This window comes from Scyliorhinus canicula, chromosome 2 (genome assembly GCF_902713615.1).
Source record: "Scyliorhinus canicula chromosome 2, sScyCan1.1, whole genome shotgun sequence".
NCBI classification, from domain to species: domain Eukaryota; kingdom Metazoa; phylum Chordata; class Chondrichthyes; order Carcharhiniformes; family Scyliorhinidae; genus Scyliorhinus; species Scyliorhinus canicula.
The window spans coordinates 231,579,944-231,594,470 of record NC_052147.1 but is presented as its reverse complement, the minus strand read 5'-3'; the positions used below and the strand labels follow the sequence as shown (position 1 = coordinate 231,594,470).

The 14,527-nt window shown below is 49.3% G+C and overlaps 1 protein-coding gene across 4 annotated transcripts in view; it reads left to right on the top strand.

Annotated features, from left to right (window-relative positions):
- Window positions 1–14,527, top strand: part of lrp2a (low density lipoprotein receptor-related protein 2a) — a 432,071-nt gene that overhangs the window by 160,949 nt on the left and 256,595 nt on the right. For all 4 annotated transcript variants that reach the window (XM_038789773.1, XM_038789772.1, XM_038789771.1 and 1 more), the window contains 2 exons: window positions 11,607–11,747; window positions 13,161–13,364. In XM_038789773.1, coding sequence (XP_038645701.1) covers window positions 11,607–11,747; window positions 13,161–13,364 — 345 coding nt within the window. The remainder of the gene's footprint in view (window positions 1–11,606; window positions 11,748–13,160; window positions 13,365–14,527) is intronic.

Here is a 14,527-nt window from a genome sequence, read left to right as displayed (position 1 = left end):
ATCAATGACCTTCCTTCCATCATAAGGTCAGAAGTAGGGATGTTTGCAAATGACTGCACAATGTTCAGCACCATTCGCAACTCCTCAGATAATGAGGAGTACATGTCCAAATGCCACAAGATTTGGACAATACCCAGGCTTGGGCTGACAAGTGGCAAGTTACATTCGCGCAGAAGTGCCAGGCGATGACCATCTCTTACAAGAGAGGACATAACCATCGACCCTTAACATTCAATGGCATTACCCCACAGTCAACATCTTGGGGGTTATCATTGATCAGAAACTGAACTGGACTCGCCATATTAATACTGTGGCTACCAGGGCAGGTCAAAGGCTAGGAATCCTACGGCGAGTATCTCGCCCCCTGACCCCCCCCCCCCCCTCCCCCAAAAGGCACAAGTCAGGAGATTAATGGAATATACTCCACTTGCCTGGATGAGAGCAACTCCAACACTCAAGAAGCTCATCCCGATCCAGGATAAATCAGCCCACTTGATTGGTCCCCCTTCCACAAATACTCAAACCCTCCACCACCGACGAACAGTGGCAGCTGTGTGTACCATCTACAAGATGCACTGCAGTACCTCACCAAGTTCCTTAGATAACACTTTCCAAACCCACGACCACTACCATCTAGAATGACAAGAGCAGCAGATACCTGGGAACCCCACCACCTGCAAGTTCCCCTCCTAGTCACTCACCACCCTGATTTGAAAATGTCTCAGTGTTCCTTCACTGTCGCTGGGGCAAAATCCTGGAACTCCCTCCTTAATAGCACAGTAGGTGTACCTATACTTCAAGGACTGCAGCGGTTCAAAAAGGCAACTCACCACCACCTTCTGAAGGGCAACTAGGGTTGGCAAAAATACAGGCCGAAGCAGCGATGGCCACATCCTATAAATTAATATTAAAAAAAACAATAACAAAGACCTGAGAACAAAAAGAGGGCCACCGGAAATCCTGGGCGGGATTCTCCAGTAATGGGGCTATGTTCCCACGCCAGCGTCAAAACGCGGGCGTTTCACTCTGAACTTTTCTTAAGAAAAACCAGAGCGATTCTCGTACATGCAGGGGGACAGCAGGGCCCCGGTGTGCTTCTCGCGGCTTTGGCTGCGGATACGGGTTCTGCACTTCTGGGGCGGGATTCTCCCCTACCCGGCGTGACGGAGGGTGCCGGCGTAGGGGAGTGGTGCCAACCACTCAGGGGTCGCGCCTCCTCCAAAGGTGGGGAATTCTCCCCACCTTTGGGGGCCAGCCCCGCGCCGGAGCAGTTTGCACCGGTAGACTGGCGCAAACACCCGGCGCAGTCGGTAGCGGGGCTGGCCGAAAGGCTTTCGGCGGTCGGCGCATGCGCCGGCAGTGACGTCAGCGGCAGCTGGCCGCTGACCTCACTGCCGGCGCATGCGCGATGCGGGGTTCTCCTCCGCGTCCGCCATGGCGGAGGCCGTGACGGCGCGGAAGGAGAAAGAGTGCCCCCACGGCACTGCCCCGCGGAGTGAGCGGGGGGCCCCGATCGCGGGCCAGGCTTCCGTGGGGGCACCCCCCCGGGTCCGATCGCCCCCCCGCCCCCCCCAGGACCCCGGGGGCCCGCTCGCGCCGCTGAGTCCGCCGTTTCTGAGGTGGTGTACACCTCGGCGGCGGGAGAAGGCCTCCCAGCGGCGGGACTTCGGCCCATCCGGGCCGGAGATTTAAAGGTGAGTTTTTAAAAAATGAAATCCCGCCGGCGCCAGCTGTTTTCACAGGCTGCCGGCGGGATTTGCACAACGCCGGTTTTTTACCGGCGGGAGAATTAGGAGACCTGCGGGAGCGGAAATCACGCCGCTTCCCGCCAATTCTCCGACCCTGCGTGGGGTCGGAGAATCCCGCCCCTGATTGGGACTCCGCGCATCCGCACGGCGGCGGCTGACAGCGGCCGCCCCGTGCGACATGGCGGACTCACACCGCGAACCATGCTGAACGAAGGCGGCCCCCCCCCCCGAGAGCGTGTGCGGCCGCGGATCAGTGCCACCCGATTGCTTGCCTGGCAGTCTGTGAGGCCCACCCCACGGTGAAGGATCCCCCTGCCCCCCACCAGGACGGCCACGGACTGAGTCTGCAGCTGCCAGCGGCCGTTCCTGACAGGCAAAATGTGGTTAGAACCACGCCGTTGGGAACTCGGCCAGTTTTCCTGGGAGAATCGCCGCAGGACCCTCTGTCAATGGCCCCCTACCCGTGCCGTGTAGATTGCGCGCGCGTAATTTGCGGCAGTTCTCCAGGGACCGGAGAATCGCGGGAGCGCCGTTGGATCGGATTTCATCATTGACGCCCATTCTCCGCACCCACGCCGATCGCGCTTTCGTCTTGGAGAATCCAACTCCTTATGCTTGCACTGGGAGAAGAATGCCTAACTCTGCAATGCAGATCATCAGCCAACAGGCTATATGACACTGCTTGAACTGAATACACATACCCATTCTGTACTTGCAAACTTTATAATGCGGAACCAGTGCAGAATTACTATTCGGCAGACAAGTGTGGACAAACGTCCCCAGTCATCACTCATCAACATTCCCAGGAGTACTTGATGAAAACAGTGGAAGATGAAAGATGCCCATACCAGCTTATGGATAATGAATTACCAAACCTGAACATTGGACAGAAAGTGCAAGTATAACACCCAACTGATGGAACCTGGGATCCAGCAGAAATAGTCAGCATGCGCCAAGAACCAAGATTGTATCAAGTATGCACATTAAATGACAGTGCGACGAAACAAATGCTAAATCAGAACTCTACCTCTGTCAGAAATACTGAATTTACTTCAGCGACCAGAACATGGTCAAAAACTCAAACAAACATAGCAACCTTAAACCATCATTTGCGAAATGTACACAGCCTCCATCAAAGATCAGCATGAATGATCTGGGTTGTTAAGTAAACCATTAATCCATATCAGAGACTTATGAATATACTGCTCTATGTTAAAGTACATTCAGACACAATGGGCCAGAGCGTACCCTGAAGATGCACTGGGGAAATACTGACAGAAGTTCCCAACTTAAGGTTACCCAGCAGTTGCCCGGGAAGTGCAAACTTCTGCTGAGCAAATGCTCTGCAGAGGGAGCCATGCAGAAATGTGATTTAAATTGAAAAGCTCAGTTGATTCTGACTGTCTTACATCAATAGTTACCCTGGAAAAGTTAGAAGAACTAAAACCACTTTCAGCTTCAGGGTAACTATTATTCTGATCCATGCATCACCACTGCCATCCCCTGCCCCATTCACACATTCCCAGATGACTCCTCCCCGCACAGAACTTCCCCACTCTTCAGAGTCCCCAAACCACCCCAACTATACCCCCACAAGGGACCCCCCCCTGAACCCCTGACGTCTCCACTGCACACAGGACTCCCTCGCACCCCCCTCACCCACTGCCCTCAGGGATGCCCCTCCAACACCCAGGGGACCCCTGACTGTCTGACCGCTCTCCTCCGACTGTCTGTCCCTACCCCTGACTGCCCGACAACCCGACTGTCAGATCTGGCTGACTACCCACCACCCCACCCGACCCACTCCCACAAAATTCAAACCTCTCATCTGGCAAAACTACCTTCTCTCTGGCCTGGAGGTGGCGAGATATTTAAAGCTGCGTAATTTACGACAGCCAGTGCTGTAAAAAAAAGTGTGTGTGGGGGGGGGGGGGGGGGGGCGCCTTCTTTCCATCTGACACTAAAATGCTTACTATTTACTATATTGCCAAGATTTGTATCATCTACAAACTTTGAAATTGTACTCCATGTCCTAAAGCCCAGGTCAGCTTTTTATGACAAGGAGAAATGTAGGTTTTCTGAGTGTATGTGAAAATCAGCCTTGTTTATCTGCAGCTTTTAGCTAGCTGAAAAACACATCAAACTTTTATACAGACGACTCATTGATTATTAAATCTCTGGACTGACATTTGGAATGTGATAGATTTACAATGCTGCTTTTTTCAAATCAACATGATTGATGCTTACAATAGGTTTGATAAAGGCCAAAAGGTTTCTAATTGGTTTTCACGAATTGCACCTTTTTTGTTAATGGCTAAGCCATAGAGTTTTTGAAAGAATTTGTATATATTTATTATATAATTGACTTCACCTACTAATATTAGGCTGGCAATCAATAGGACTTTGTATTTTCTGTCCAAATAAAGAAAAACAACTGGCAGTAAAAGATTAACTCTGGTTGATTGAGTGTTTCCTCTTCAGCCACATTACAACAAAATAATGGAACAGGAGTGGGCTGTTTGACCCCTCATGGCTGCTCCGCCATTCAATAGGATCATGGCTGATCCGACATTCCACTTTCTTGCTCTTTCCCCGTAACCCTTAATTCCCTTACCGATCATGAATCTATCTCACACTTAAATATACACAAGGGGCGGAATTCTGCGCTCCTGCGCGCCATCGGGAAGGCCGTCGTGAACTCGGCCGAGTTTCACGACGGCCTCGGAGGCCGCTCCTTGCACCCTATTCACCCCCCCCCCCCCAGGGGGCTAGGAGCGGTGTTCCGTAAATCTCGGCCGCCGGGCCTTGACGCTTGTGTCAAGGCGGCGCGGAGAGAATGACGCGTCGTCGCGCCTAAGTGACGTCAGACGCGCATGCGCAGGTTGGCCGGCTCCAACCCAGGCATGTGCGGTTGCCGTCTTCCCCTCCGCTGCCCCGCAAAACGTGGCGGCTTGATCTTGCGGGGCGGCGGAGGGGAAAGAGTGCGCCCCTTGGAGACGGCGGCCCGACAATCGGTGGGCCAGTCCCCTCCCGAGCACGGCCGTGGTGCTCACTCCCCTCTCCGCCCCCCACAAGCCACAAACGAAGCTTTGGCGCCATGTTCATGACGGCAGCAACCAGGTGTGGTTGCCGCCGGCGTGAACAGGTCGGGAACGTCAGGTCGCTCGGCCCATCCGGGCCGGAGAATCGCCGGTCGCCGTGAAAAACGGCGAGCAGCGATTCTTCGAGCAGGGGGTGGGAGAATCGCGAGGGGTGCCAGGGCGGCGAGTCGTGAGTCGCCCGGCACTCCCGCGATTCTCCCACCCGGCATGGGGAGCGGAGAATCGGGCCCAAGGTGTCCAATACTCCCAAAACATTTCTAAGTTCATTTGTGGCGGGATTTTCAGGGTATTCCTTGCCGACTCTGCCGGCATGGTAGCACAATGGTAAGCACAGTTGCTTCTCAGCTCCAGGTTCGATTCTCGGCTTGGGTCACTAACTGTGTGAAGTTTGCACTTTTTCTCTGAGTCTGCGTGGGTTTCCTCCGGGTGCTCTGGCTTCCTCCCACAGTCCAAAGATATGCAGATTAGGTGGATTGGCCATGCTAAATTGCCCTTCCTGTCCAAAAGTGTTGGGTGGAGTTGCTGGGTTATGGGGGTAGAATGGAGGTGTGGGCTAAAGTACGGTGCTCTTTCCAAGGGCCGGTGCAGTCTTAATGGTCCGAATTACCTCCTTCTGCACTGTAAATTCTATGATTCTATGAGTTCCGCTATTCAATGACACCTATTCACTTTTCTGGGCACTGGGGAGTTTCGCACTGGTTTAGGCCACACTTGGAATTTTTTTTTACCACTGGTGAGCTGAACTCAGAGATGGGGCTGCCAGTTTGAAACGGTGCCCCGAACTCTAAGTAAGCTTGTGGGTCACCGTCCACCCATGGACAATGTCACCCTCACATCACATGGGCACGACCCTGCACCCTCCAAGTGAGGACACTCTGTTAAGTGGTCCCCCTTCTTCAGGCTCCCCAAGCCCCCTTACCGCACCCCCTCGCTTCCAGAACCCCACCCAGCAAACCCCCCAACTTCCGAGAGGTCTCTACTTACCTGCCCTGCACTCCCCCACTCTTCAAACCCCCCCTCCACCCTCATTTCATGGGCATGGCCCCCTTCCTCCCTTGCCCTTGGCAGGGCCACCTTGGCACTCGTGCACCCTTGCACTGCCACCTTGGCACTCAGGCAGTGCCCCTGCTGGCTTTGCAGTGCCATCTGGACAGCTTGTTAGTGTTAAGGTGGTAGTGCCAAAGTGCCAGCTGGGCAGTGCCAAGGTGCCCATGTTCCAGGGGGAGCGCCAGGGAGCCACCCTGCACTTACCCTGACCACCCACGGGTCTCCAAAGACCCAGGAGAACCCCCAGGGTACCGTTCCAGCTGGTCCACGTTTGTGTGGACCAACACTGATCGGCGCCCAGCTGCAACCCCCCCCCGGGGAGGCTGGTGAATCGAAGGAGGCCGATGGATCCCGCGTAGGTAGGATGTAAGTCGGTTTCCAACCTACTTCCGCGAGCATCATTTGGTCACGCTCATTGGAGCAGGTTTCCGAATCTGACGTCTCGCGAGGAGGCGTGGAGGTGTCGGCAGGCTCGCTGGAGAACTTTCCCAGCATTCTCCAGTCGCATTGTGCTCCAGCGAGAACCCAACACGGCCGGAAATATGCGCCCAAGGACTCTGCCCCCACGACTCTCTGGCAAGGAGTTCCAAAGACTCACAACCCTCTGAGAGAAGAAATTCCTCTTCATCGCAATTTTAAATTTGCCCCCCTTTACTCTGAGACTATGCCCTCTGGTCCTAGACTCTCCCATGAGAGGAAACATCCTCTCAGAATTTACCCTGCCAAGCTCCATAAGAATCCTATATGTTTCAGTTAGCTCATCTCTCATTCTTCCAAATTCCAAGAAGTAGAGTCCAAAACCGCTTAGCCTTTTCTCATTAGACAATTCTTCCATAATGGGTATCATCCTAATGAACCTTCTTTGAACACCCTCCAATGAAATAATGGGCGAGGTTCCCTGACACCCCCGCCAGGCCGGAGAATTGCCGGGGGGCGGCGTGAATCCCGCCCCGCCGCTGGCTGCCGGATTCTCATGCGCCGGTTTTTCAGTGGGGCAGGAATCACACCGTGCCGATCGGGAGCTGTTGGCAGCAGCCTCCCCCAGCGATTCTCCGCCCACGATGGACCGAGTGGCCACCCGTTTTCGGCCAGTCCCGCCGGCACATATTACACCAGGTCCGTACCAGCAGGACCTGGCTCTGCGGGCGGTCTGTGGCGTCCTCGGGAGAGCGGTGGGGGGTCTGGCCCCGGGGGGGGGGGGGGGGGGGGGGGGGTCCCGGTGGTGGCCTGGCCTGTGATCGGGGCCCACCAATCCGTGGGCGGCCTGTGCCATGGGGGCACTCTTTCCCTCTGCGCCGGCCGCTGTAACGGTCCGCCGTGGCCGGCACGGAGAAGAACGCCCCTGCGCATGCACTGGGATGACGCCAGTACACGCTGGCGCTCCTGTGCATGTGCCAACTAGCGCCAACTGGCGAAGGCCCTTTCGGCGCCGGTTGGCACGGCGCCAAGTCCTTTGGTGCTGGCTAGCGCAGCGCCGGCCTAGCCCCTGAAGCTGGGGAGGATTCCACACCTTCCGGGCGGCCCAACGCCGGAGTGGTTCACGCCACTCCTCGGCGCTGGCACTTCCTGCCCCGCCGGATAGCAGAGAATCCTTCCCAATATCCTTCCTTAAATAAGGAGACCAAAATTGCTCACAGTACTCCAGATGTGGTCTTATCAGTACCTTGTAAGCAGCAAAACTTCCCAACTCTTATATTCCAACCCCCTTGAAATAAGGGTGAATATTCCATTAACCTTCCTAAACACCTGCTGCACCTGTGTGCTAGCTTTCTGTGTTTCATACACATATACCCCAAGTCCCTTTGTGTTGCAACTTTCTGCAATTTTTCTCTATTTAAATAATACTCTGTTCTTTTGTTCTCCCTTCCAAAATCAACAATTTCACATTTTCCTACATTATACTCCACTTGCCAGCTGTTTGCCACTTACTTAACCTACCAATATCTCTTTGCAAACTGCCCATTAGCCAATTCTCTATCCATGCCAATATACTACATCCAACATCATGGGCTCCCATTTTATGACTTAATCTTTTGTAGGCACCTTGTTGATTGTCTTCTGGCAGTCCAATACTTCACATCTCCTGGTTGCCCTCTATTCACTCTGGTTGAGACTTCCTTGAAAAGTTTTATTCGTCAGACATGATTTCCCTTTCGTGAAGCCATGCTGACTCTGCTTGATTAGATTATAATTTTCTAAACAGTGCTGCAAATACTTTGTAATAATTGATTCCAACATTTTTCCAACAGTAGATGTTAGGTTAATCGGCCTATAGTTACCTGTTTTTGTCTCCCTCCCTTTTTGAATAGAGGTGTCACATTGACAGTTTTCTACTCCTCCGGTACTTCTCATAGAAACTTATGAAATTCTAACGGGATTAGATAGGATAGATCCAGAAAGAATGTTCCCGATAGTGGGGAGTTCAGAATTAGGGGTCATTGTTTGAGGATAATGGGTAAACCTTTTAGGATTGAAGTGAGGAGAAATTTCTTCACCTAGAGAGTGGTGAATCTGTGAAATTCACTACCACAGAAAGTAGTTGAGGCCAAAGCATTGTGTAATTTCAAGAAGGAATTAGGTATAGCTCTTGCGGCTAAAGCAATCAAGGGATATGGGAAGAAGGTGGGATCAGGGTTTAGAATTTGATGATCAACCGCGATCATAATGAATGGCGGAGCAGGCTCGAAGGGCCGAATGGCCTCCTCCTGGATTTAAAAAAAATTACAACCAATGCATCCACTATCTCTGTAGCTACTTCTTTTAGGATCCTAGGATGCAAGCCATCAGGCCCAGGGGACCTATCTGCATTTAGCCCCATTAATTTGTCTAATGCTACTTCTTTAGAAATGGTGATGGTGATGTTCAAACTATCTTCCATCATAAAGACTAATGCAAAGTATATTTTCAACTCTGCATTTTCTTGTTCCCATAGCTATCTCCCCAGATTCACTTTGAAGGGGCCTATCTTCATTTGACCTCTCTCTTCCTTTTTATTAATTTAAAGAAGCTTTTATTGTTGTTTTTTATATTCCTCGCTAGTTTGCCCTCGTATTTTATTTTCTCCCTCTATATATTCTTTTTAGCCATCTTTGCTGCATTCTGAATTGATCACAATCTTCTGGGCTATCACTGATGTTTGCCTCTTTGTATGCTTTTTCTTTCAACTTAATACTCTGTTTAATTTCCTTGGTTAGCCATGGTTGGTTTATCCCTCTCTTAGAATCTTTCTTCCTTATTGGATATATTTTTTGGGATATATAATTGTGATATATTCATGAATTACCCCCTTAAATGTCTGCCACTGCTTGTTTACTGACTTTTCTGCTAATCTATCTGCCCAGTCCACTTTAGTTAAATCTATCCTCATTTCATTGTCATTCCCATTATTTAAGTTCAACATTGTTGTTTCTCACATCCAAACTGAATATTAAATTCTATTATGTTATGATCACTTTTTCTGAGGTGACCTTTTACTGTGAAGTAATTTATCAAACCTGCCTCATTACCCCTTCCCTGTTCCAAGATAGCCTGTTCCCTGGTTGGCTCCATGACATATTTCTTATGAAGCTACCCCGAATGCGCTCTATGACTTTGTTTTCATAGCTACGCTATCCTACCAACTTGATTGACCCAATCAACATAAAGATTGAAGTCACCCATAATTATTGCTCTGTCATTTTTACATGCTCCTATTATTTGTTGCTTTTTTCCTACAATGTATCTACTGTTTGGGATCTATACATTTCTCACTGCACTGGCGCAGTAGGACACCACGGTGTCACAGTGATTAGCACTGCTGCCTCACAGCGTCAGGGACCTGGGTTCAATTTGACCTTGGGTGACTGTGTGAAGTTTGTATGTTCTCCGTGTTTTTCCTCCGGGTGCTCAGGTTTCCTCCCACAGTCCTCCCGCAAGGGTGTGCAGGCTAGGTGAATTGGCCACGCTAACAATTGCCCTAGTGTCCAATGTTGTACAGGTTCGGTTAGGTTATGGGGATATGGCAGGCGAGTGAGCTTAGGTGTAGTGCTTAGGTGTAGTGACCAGAAGGTCGGTGCAGACTTGATGTGTCGAATGGCCTCTATCTGCACTGTAGGGATTCTATTTCCATGTCCTACCAATGTTTTTTTTTCCTTTGCTGCTTTTTACCCCACCTAAATGAATTCTAATTAATCCAAGTCCAGATCGCCTCCCACAGCTTTCCCCATTCCATCTTATTAAGAGTGTTAACCCACCATCTTTTCCTTCCCTCCTGTTCTCTCGAAAGATCAAACTATATCACCGTAATGGCTCTGAGATCATATCTGTTTATTTCAATTTGTGCCGCAAGGTTGTTTGACTTATTCCGAATGCTTCATGCATTAAGATACAAAGCCTTTAGGCTCGACTTTTTGCTATTTTCAATCATCCTAACTTTTCTTTGCACTGTGGCCCTATTTGCCTCTTGCCCCTAATTACCCTGTCTATCGATTTTGTATTTTACTCTTCTTTCTTTTATTACTGTCTATGTTTCTCTTTCCCTTGTCACCCTGCTTAGGTTTCCACTCCCTTGTCATTCTAATTTAAACCCTTCCCAACCACATGAGCAAACACTCACCCAAGGTCATCAGTCCCGGTCCTGCCCAGGTGTAACCCTTTCACCTTAAACTGGTCCCCCCTCCCCCAGAAGCCATTCCAATGTCCCAGGAATCTGAAACCCTACCACTTGCACCATCTTTCCAGCCACATATTCATCTAATATATCCTGTTATTTCTACTCTGACTAGCATGTGACGCTGGTGGTAATCCTGAGATTATTACCTTTGACATCTTACTTTTCAGCTTACTTCCTAACTCCCTATATTCTGCTTTTTGGACCTCGTCACATTTTTTTAACCTATGTCATTAGTACCGATGTGTACCACGACCACTGGCTATTAACCCCACCCCCCCTTTCCCCTCCAGAATGTCCTGCAACCACTCTGAGACATCCTTGACCCTAGCACCAGGGAAGCAACATACATTCTGGAGTCTCGTTTGTGGCCACAGAAACACCTATCTATTCTCCTTACAACTATTGGATTCCCACACTTTTTACTCCTTCCTTCAATGATGCAGCGCCAACCATGGTGCAACAAATTTGGCTGTTGCTGCTTTCCCCTGAGAGACCATTCCTCTCAACAGTATCCAAAGCAATATATCTGTTTGGCAGGGGAATAACCACAGGAGATTCTTGCACTGCCTGCAAGAATGCACTGGCACTGGCTGCCAGGTGGCCAGCCACTCCCTTATTGCCTATGGAGTCTGGGGTGTGAGCAACTCTCTGTACATGTTATTGGTAATATCCCGCACGAGACCGATGGGGTGGAAATGCTTGTGCTCCTTGTGGAGTAGAATCCCCCCCCCCCCCCACCTAGAGATGGGGTAGCACAATTACCCAACATATATAAGGTTGGCCAGTAAGGCACTGACCAGCGAGGAACCCGGTACGGGTCTACCTGGAAATGTACATATCTTGTTTGTAAATGAAACTTTATTCTTATTTTTACTCGGTGTTGACTCCCCGTCTCCTTATTAAACTATCCATGATACATGACCTGCCATTATTGATAAAGTACTCGAGTTAACTAGTGTAGAAATTGTATTAAAGCAGTGCAATGTGAGGAGCTCGATATTCCCTGAAAAATAATGTTTAAATCTGATGCCTATTTTCTTTTGTTTGTGCTGATTTTAGTGAGGAATCCATGTGGTAGGAATAATGGTGCCTGTGATCACATCTGCATTCTCAGCCATGCAACAGACAATGGTGGTCTAGGGTTCCGATGTAGGTGCCGGCTCGGTTTCGATCTTCACCACGATGGGAAACATTGCTATGGTATGAGAATGGCCCGAAAATTCTTTTACTTTCTTAAGATGTGTAAGGATTATCTATAGAGATTTCCATTGAGGTTCTCTACAACCTAATTTAATTGCTTATTCACATGTACCTTCAATAAATGGCCAGTACTTTTGCAGTTTAATATGAACTCAACAGTTACATTGCAAGAAATTTCACAGCCTGAACAAGCAGAACATAAAGTGACTCTGTCACATAGAAAAATGTAATAGCTAAAGAACTGTGCAGCAAGAAAATAAATAATAAACTTTCACAAGCTCAGGAAGTCCCAAAGTGCATTAGAGCCAAGAAAGTACTGTTTGACTTTTAGACACCGTTATAGTATGATGAAATGGAGCAGCCAATTTGTAAACAACAAGGCGTTAAATGGTCAAATGAAGCTGCTTTCGTGTTTGGTTGGGTGATAAATGTTTACTGGGACATTGGGAGAACTTCCCTGTGCTTCTTTGAATTGTGCCACGGGATATTTTATCCCTGAGCGAGGGGACAGGCAGTGCCTCATTTTAATGTGTCCTGTAAAAGAAGTTCAGTATTGCACTGGATTGTTGGGCTAGCTTTTGTGCTCAAGTTTCTGAAGTGGGATGAATGGGTTTTGATTGAATTTTGATTTAAAAAAATGTTGGTTTTATTGGATTATTTCTCCCATCGTGCAATTAAATGATTTCAATCGTCATTTGTTTAAAAATGTAAAGACAGAATATTCAGACCAATTAGTGCTCCCACATTTCCCAGCAGGAAAGCTATACAAGGGAAACGTAGATCTGAGATAAGGCTGGAAAACTGTACTCCAAATATCTGACCTCTCCTTTTAAATGTAGCTTTCCACTGATCAATACATGTACCCAATGGTTTAAATGCTAAATAATGCTGCCCATCATCACTGTCCCTCTCTTCCATATTTTCCTTCTTTTTGTTTACTCCTGCTGTTTACTTCTCTCTTTTTTAAATAATAATAATCTTTATAATAATCTTTATTGTCACAAGTAGGCTTAGTGACTGCAGTGAAGTTACTGTGAAAAGAGCCTAGTTGCCACATTCCGGCACCTGTTCGGGTACACAGAGGGAGAATTCAGAATTCCAATTCACCTAACTTCTCTCTCTCTCTCTCTCTCTCTCTCTCTCTCGCATGCACACACACCAATCACCTTCCCTGTCCCTTTTCCATCTTCCTTTTCAACTGCCTTTCTGTCCTTGCTCTCTCCCTCTCTCCTCTGCCTCTTGCCTCCATTCTCTCCCTTCTTCCTCTTCCCATCTCTCTCCTCCATTCCTCCACGATAGTCCAGTTATGCTAATGCCCTGTAAACCTGCTGGATGTGAATGTTGCATTTGGCTTTGACTTCTGGGTGTGTGAAAACAAAGAAAGTTTGAACACAATTGTTCTGTCTTCTGCAGCTGTGACCCAGTTCCTACTATTTTCATCCCAGCTGGCTGTGCGTGGAATCCCTTTCAACATCTCCAGCCAGAAAGATATCATCCTGCCTGTGACAGCAAGCCCCTCTTACTTTGTAGGAATTGATTTTGATGCAACACAGCAGAAAATATTTTTCTCTGATACAAGAACGGACCTGATTTATCAACAGAAAATTGATGGAACAGGTAATAAATAACCAAATCAATGTAAATAATCAGCTTTTCAGATCTTTTTCATTTCTTCAATGGAAAGATTGTGGGCGCAATTCTCCGCACTCACGACGGTGCGGAGAATAGCGGGGTTCGTAAATTTTTACGGCCACACTAGTCTGACGCCCTCCCGCTATTCTCCCCCCCCCCCCCACGCCCAACTCCCGACACGAATCGCTGCCGCCGTTTTTTTACGGCCAGCAGCGATTCTCAGCTGGCCGATGGGCCGAAGTCCAAGCCCTTTACGGCTGCTTTTACGAACGGCAAACACACCTGGTCTGGCCGTTCGTAAAAACGGCCGTAAAGTCCCGATTTTGAAAACCATGGCACCGATTGGCACGGCAGTACCACGGCCGTGCCAAGGGTGCCATGGGCCCGCGATCGGTGGGCACCGATCGCGGGCAGCGGGTCCGATTCCCGCGCACTCTTTGTCCTTCCACCGCCCCGCTGTATCACTTCGCGGGGCCGCTAAGGGGCATCCCAGCCCGCGCATGCGCGGATTTCGCGCAAATGCGCGATGACGTCATCCGCGCATGCGCAGGTTGGAGTCTTCCAATCTGCGCATGCGCGGCTGACGTCATGTGACGCGTCAGCCGGCGCAAACTCTGGCAAGCGGGCTTAACGAAATTCGTTAAGCCCGCGATGCCGGAGTTCACGGCCGCGGCATACTAGCCCCGACCGGGGACCAGAATCGGTTCCCGGTCGGGGAGGGGGAGGCTGGCGTCAAACCCGCCCGGATTTGACGCCAGCCTTACAATTTCTCCCTGTCTGGGAGAATCGCGCCCTGTAGGTTTTGCATCTTAAACAAAATATGGAAACCTCTTTGCCCTTTCGCATTTTTTTTGAAAAGTCAGCATTTTAAAAGCTTGCTTTCCAAGTATTCAATTTTTACTTGTGTTCCATTGGTAATTAGATTATTATTTATTCTACTAAGTATGGAGACAATCTCATTGTTTTCTTGCTATCCTCAGTTAAGGTTACTGTCTTGGCTGAAAGTGAAATCCCTACCATTTTTAAGGAGATAAGTCTGCAAGTTTCACCAACAAAGGATTACTAATTTATTTTAGTTTAATCAATTTGCCTATAGCCTATAACTAGGACTGAGATCAGGCTCTGCTTAATTTGAGACGTTGAGCAGC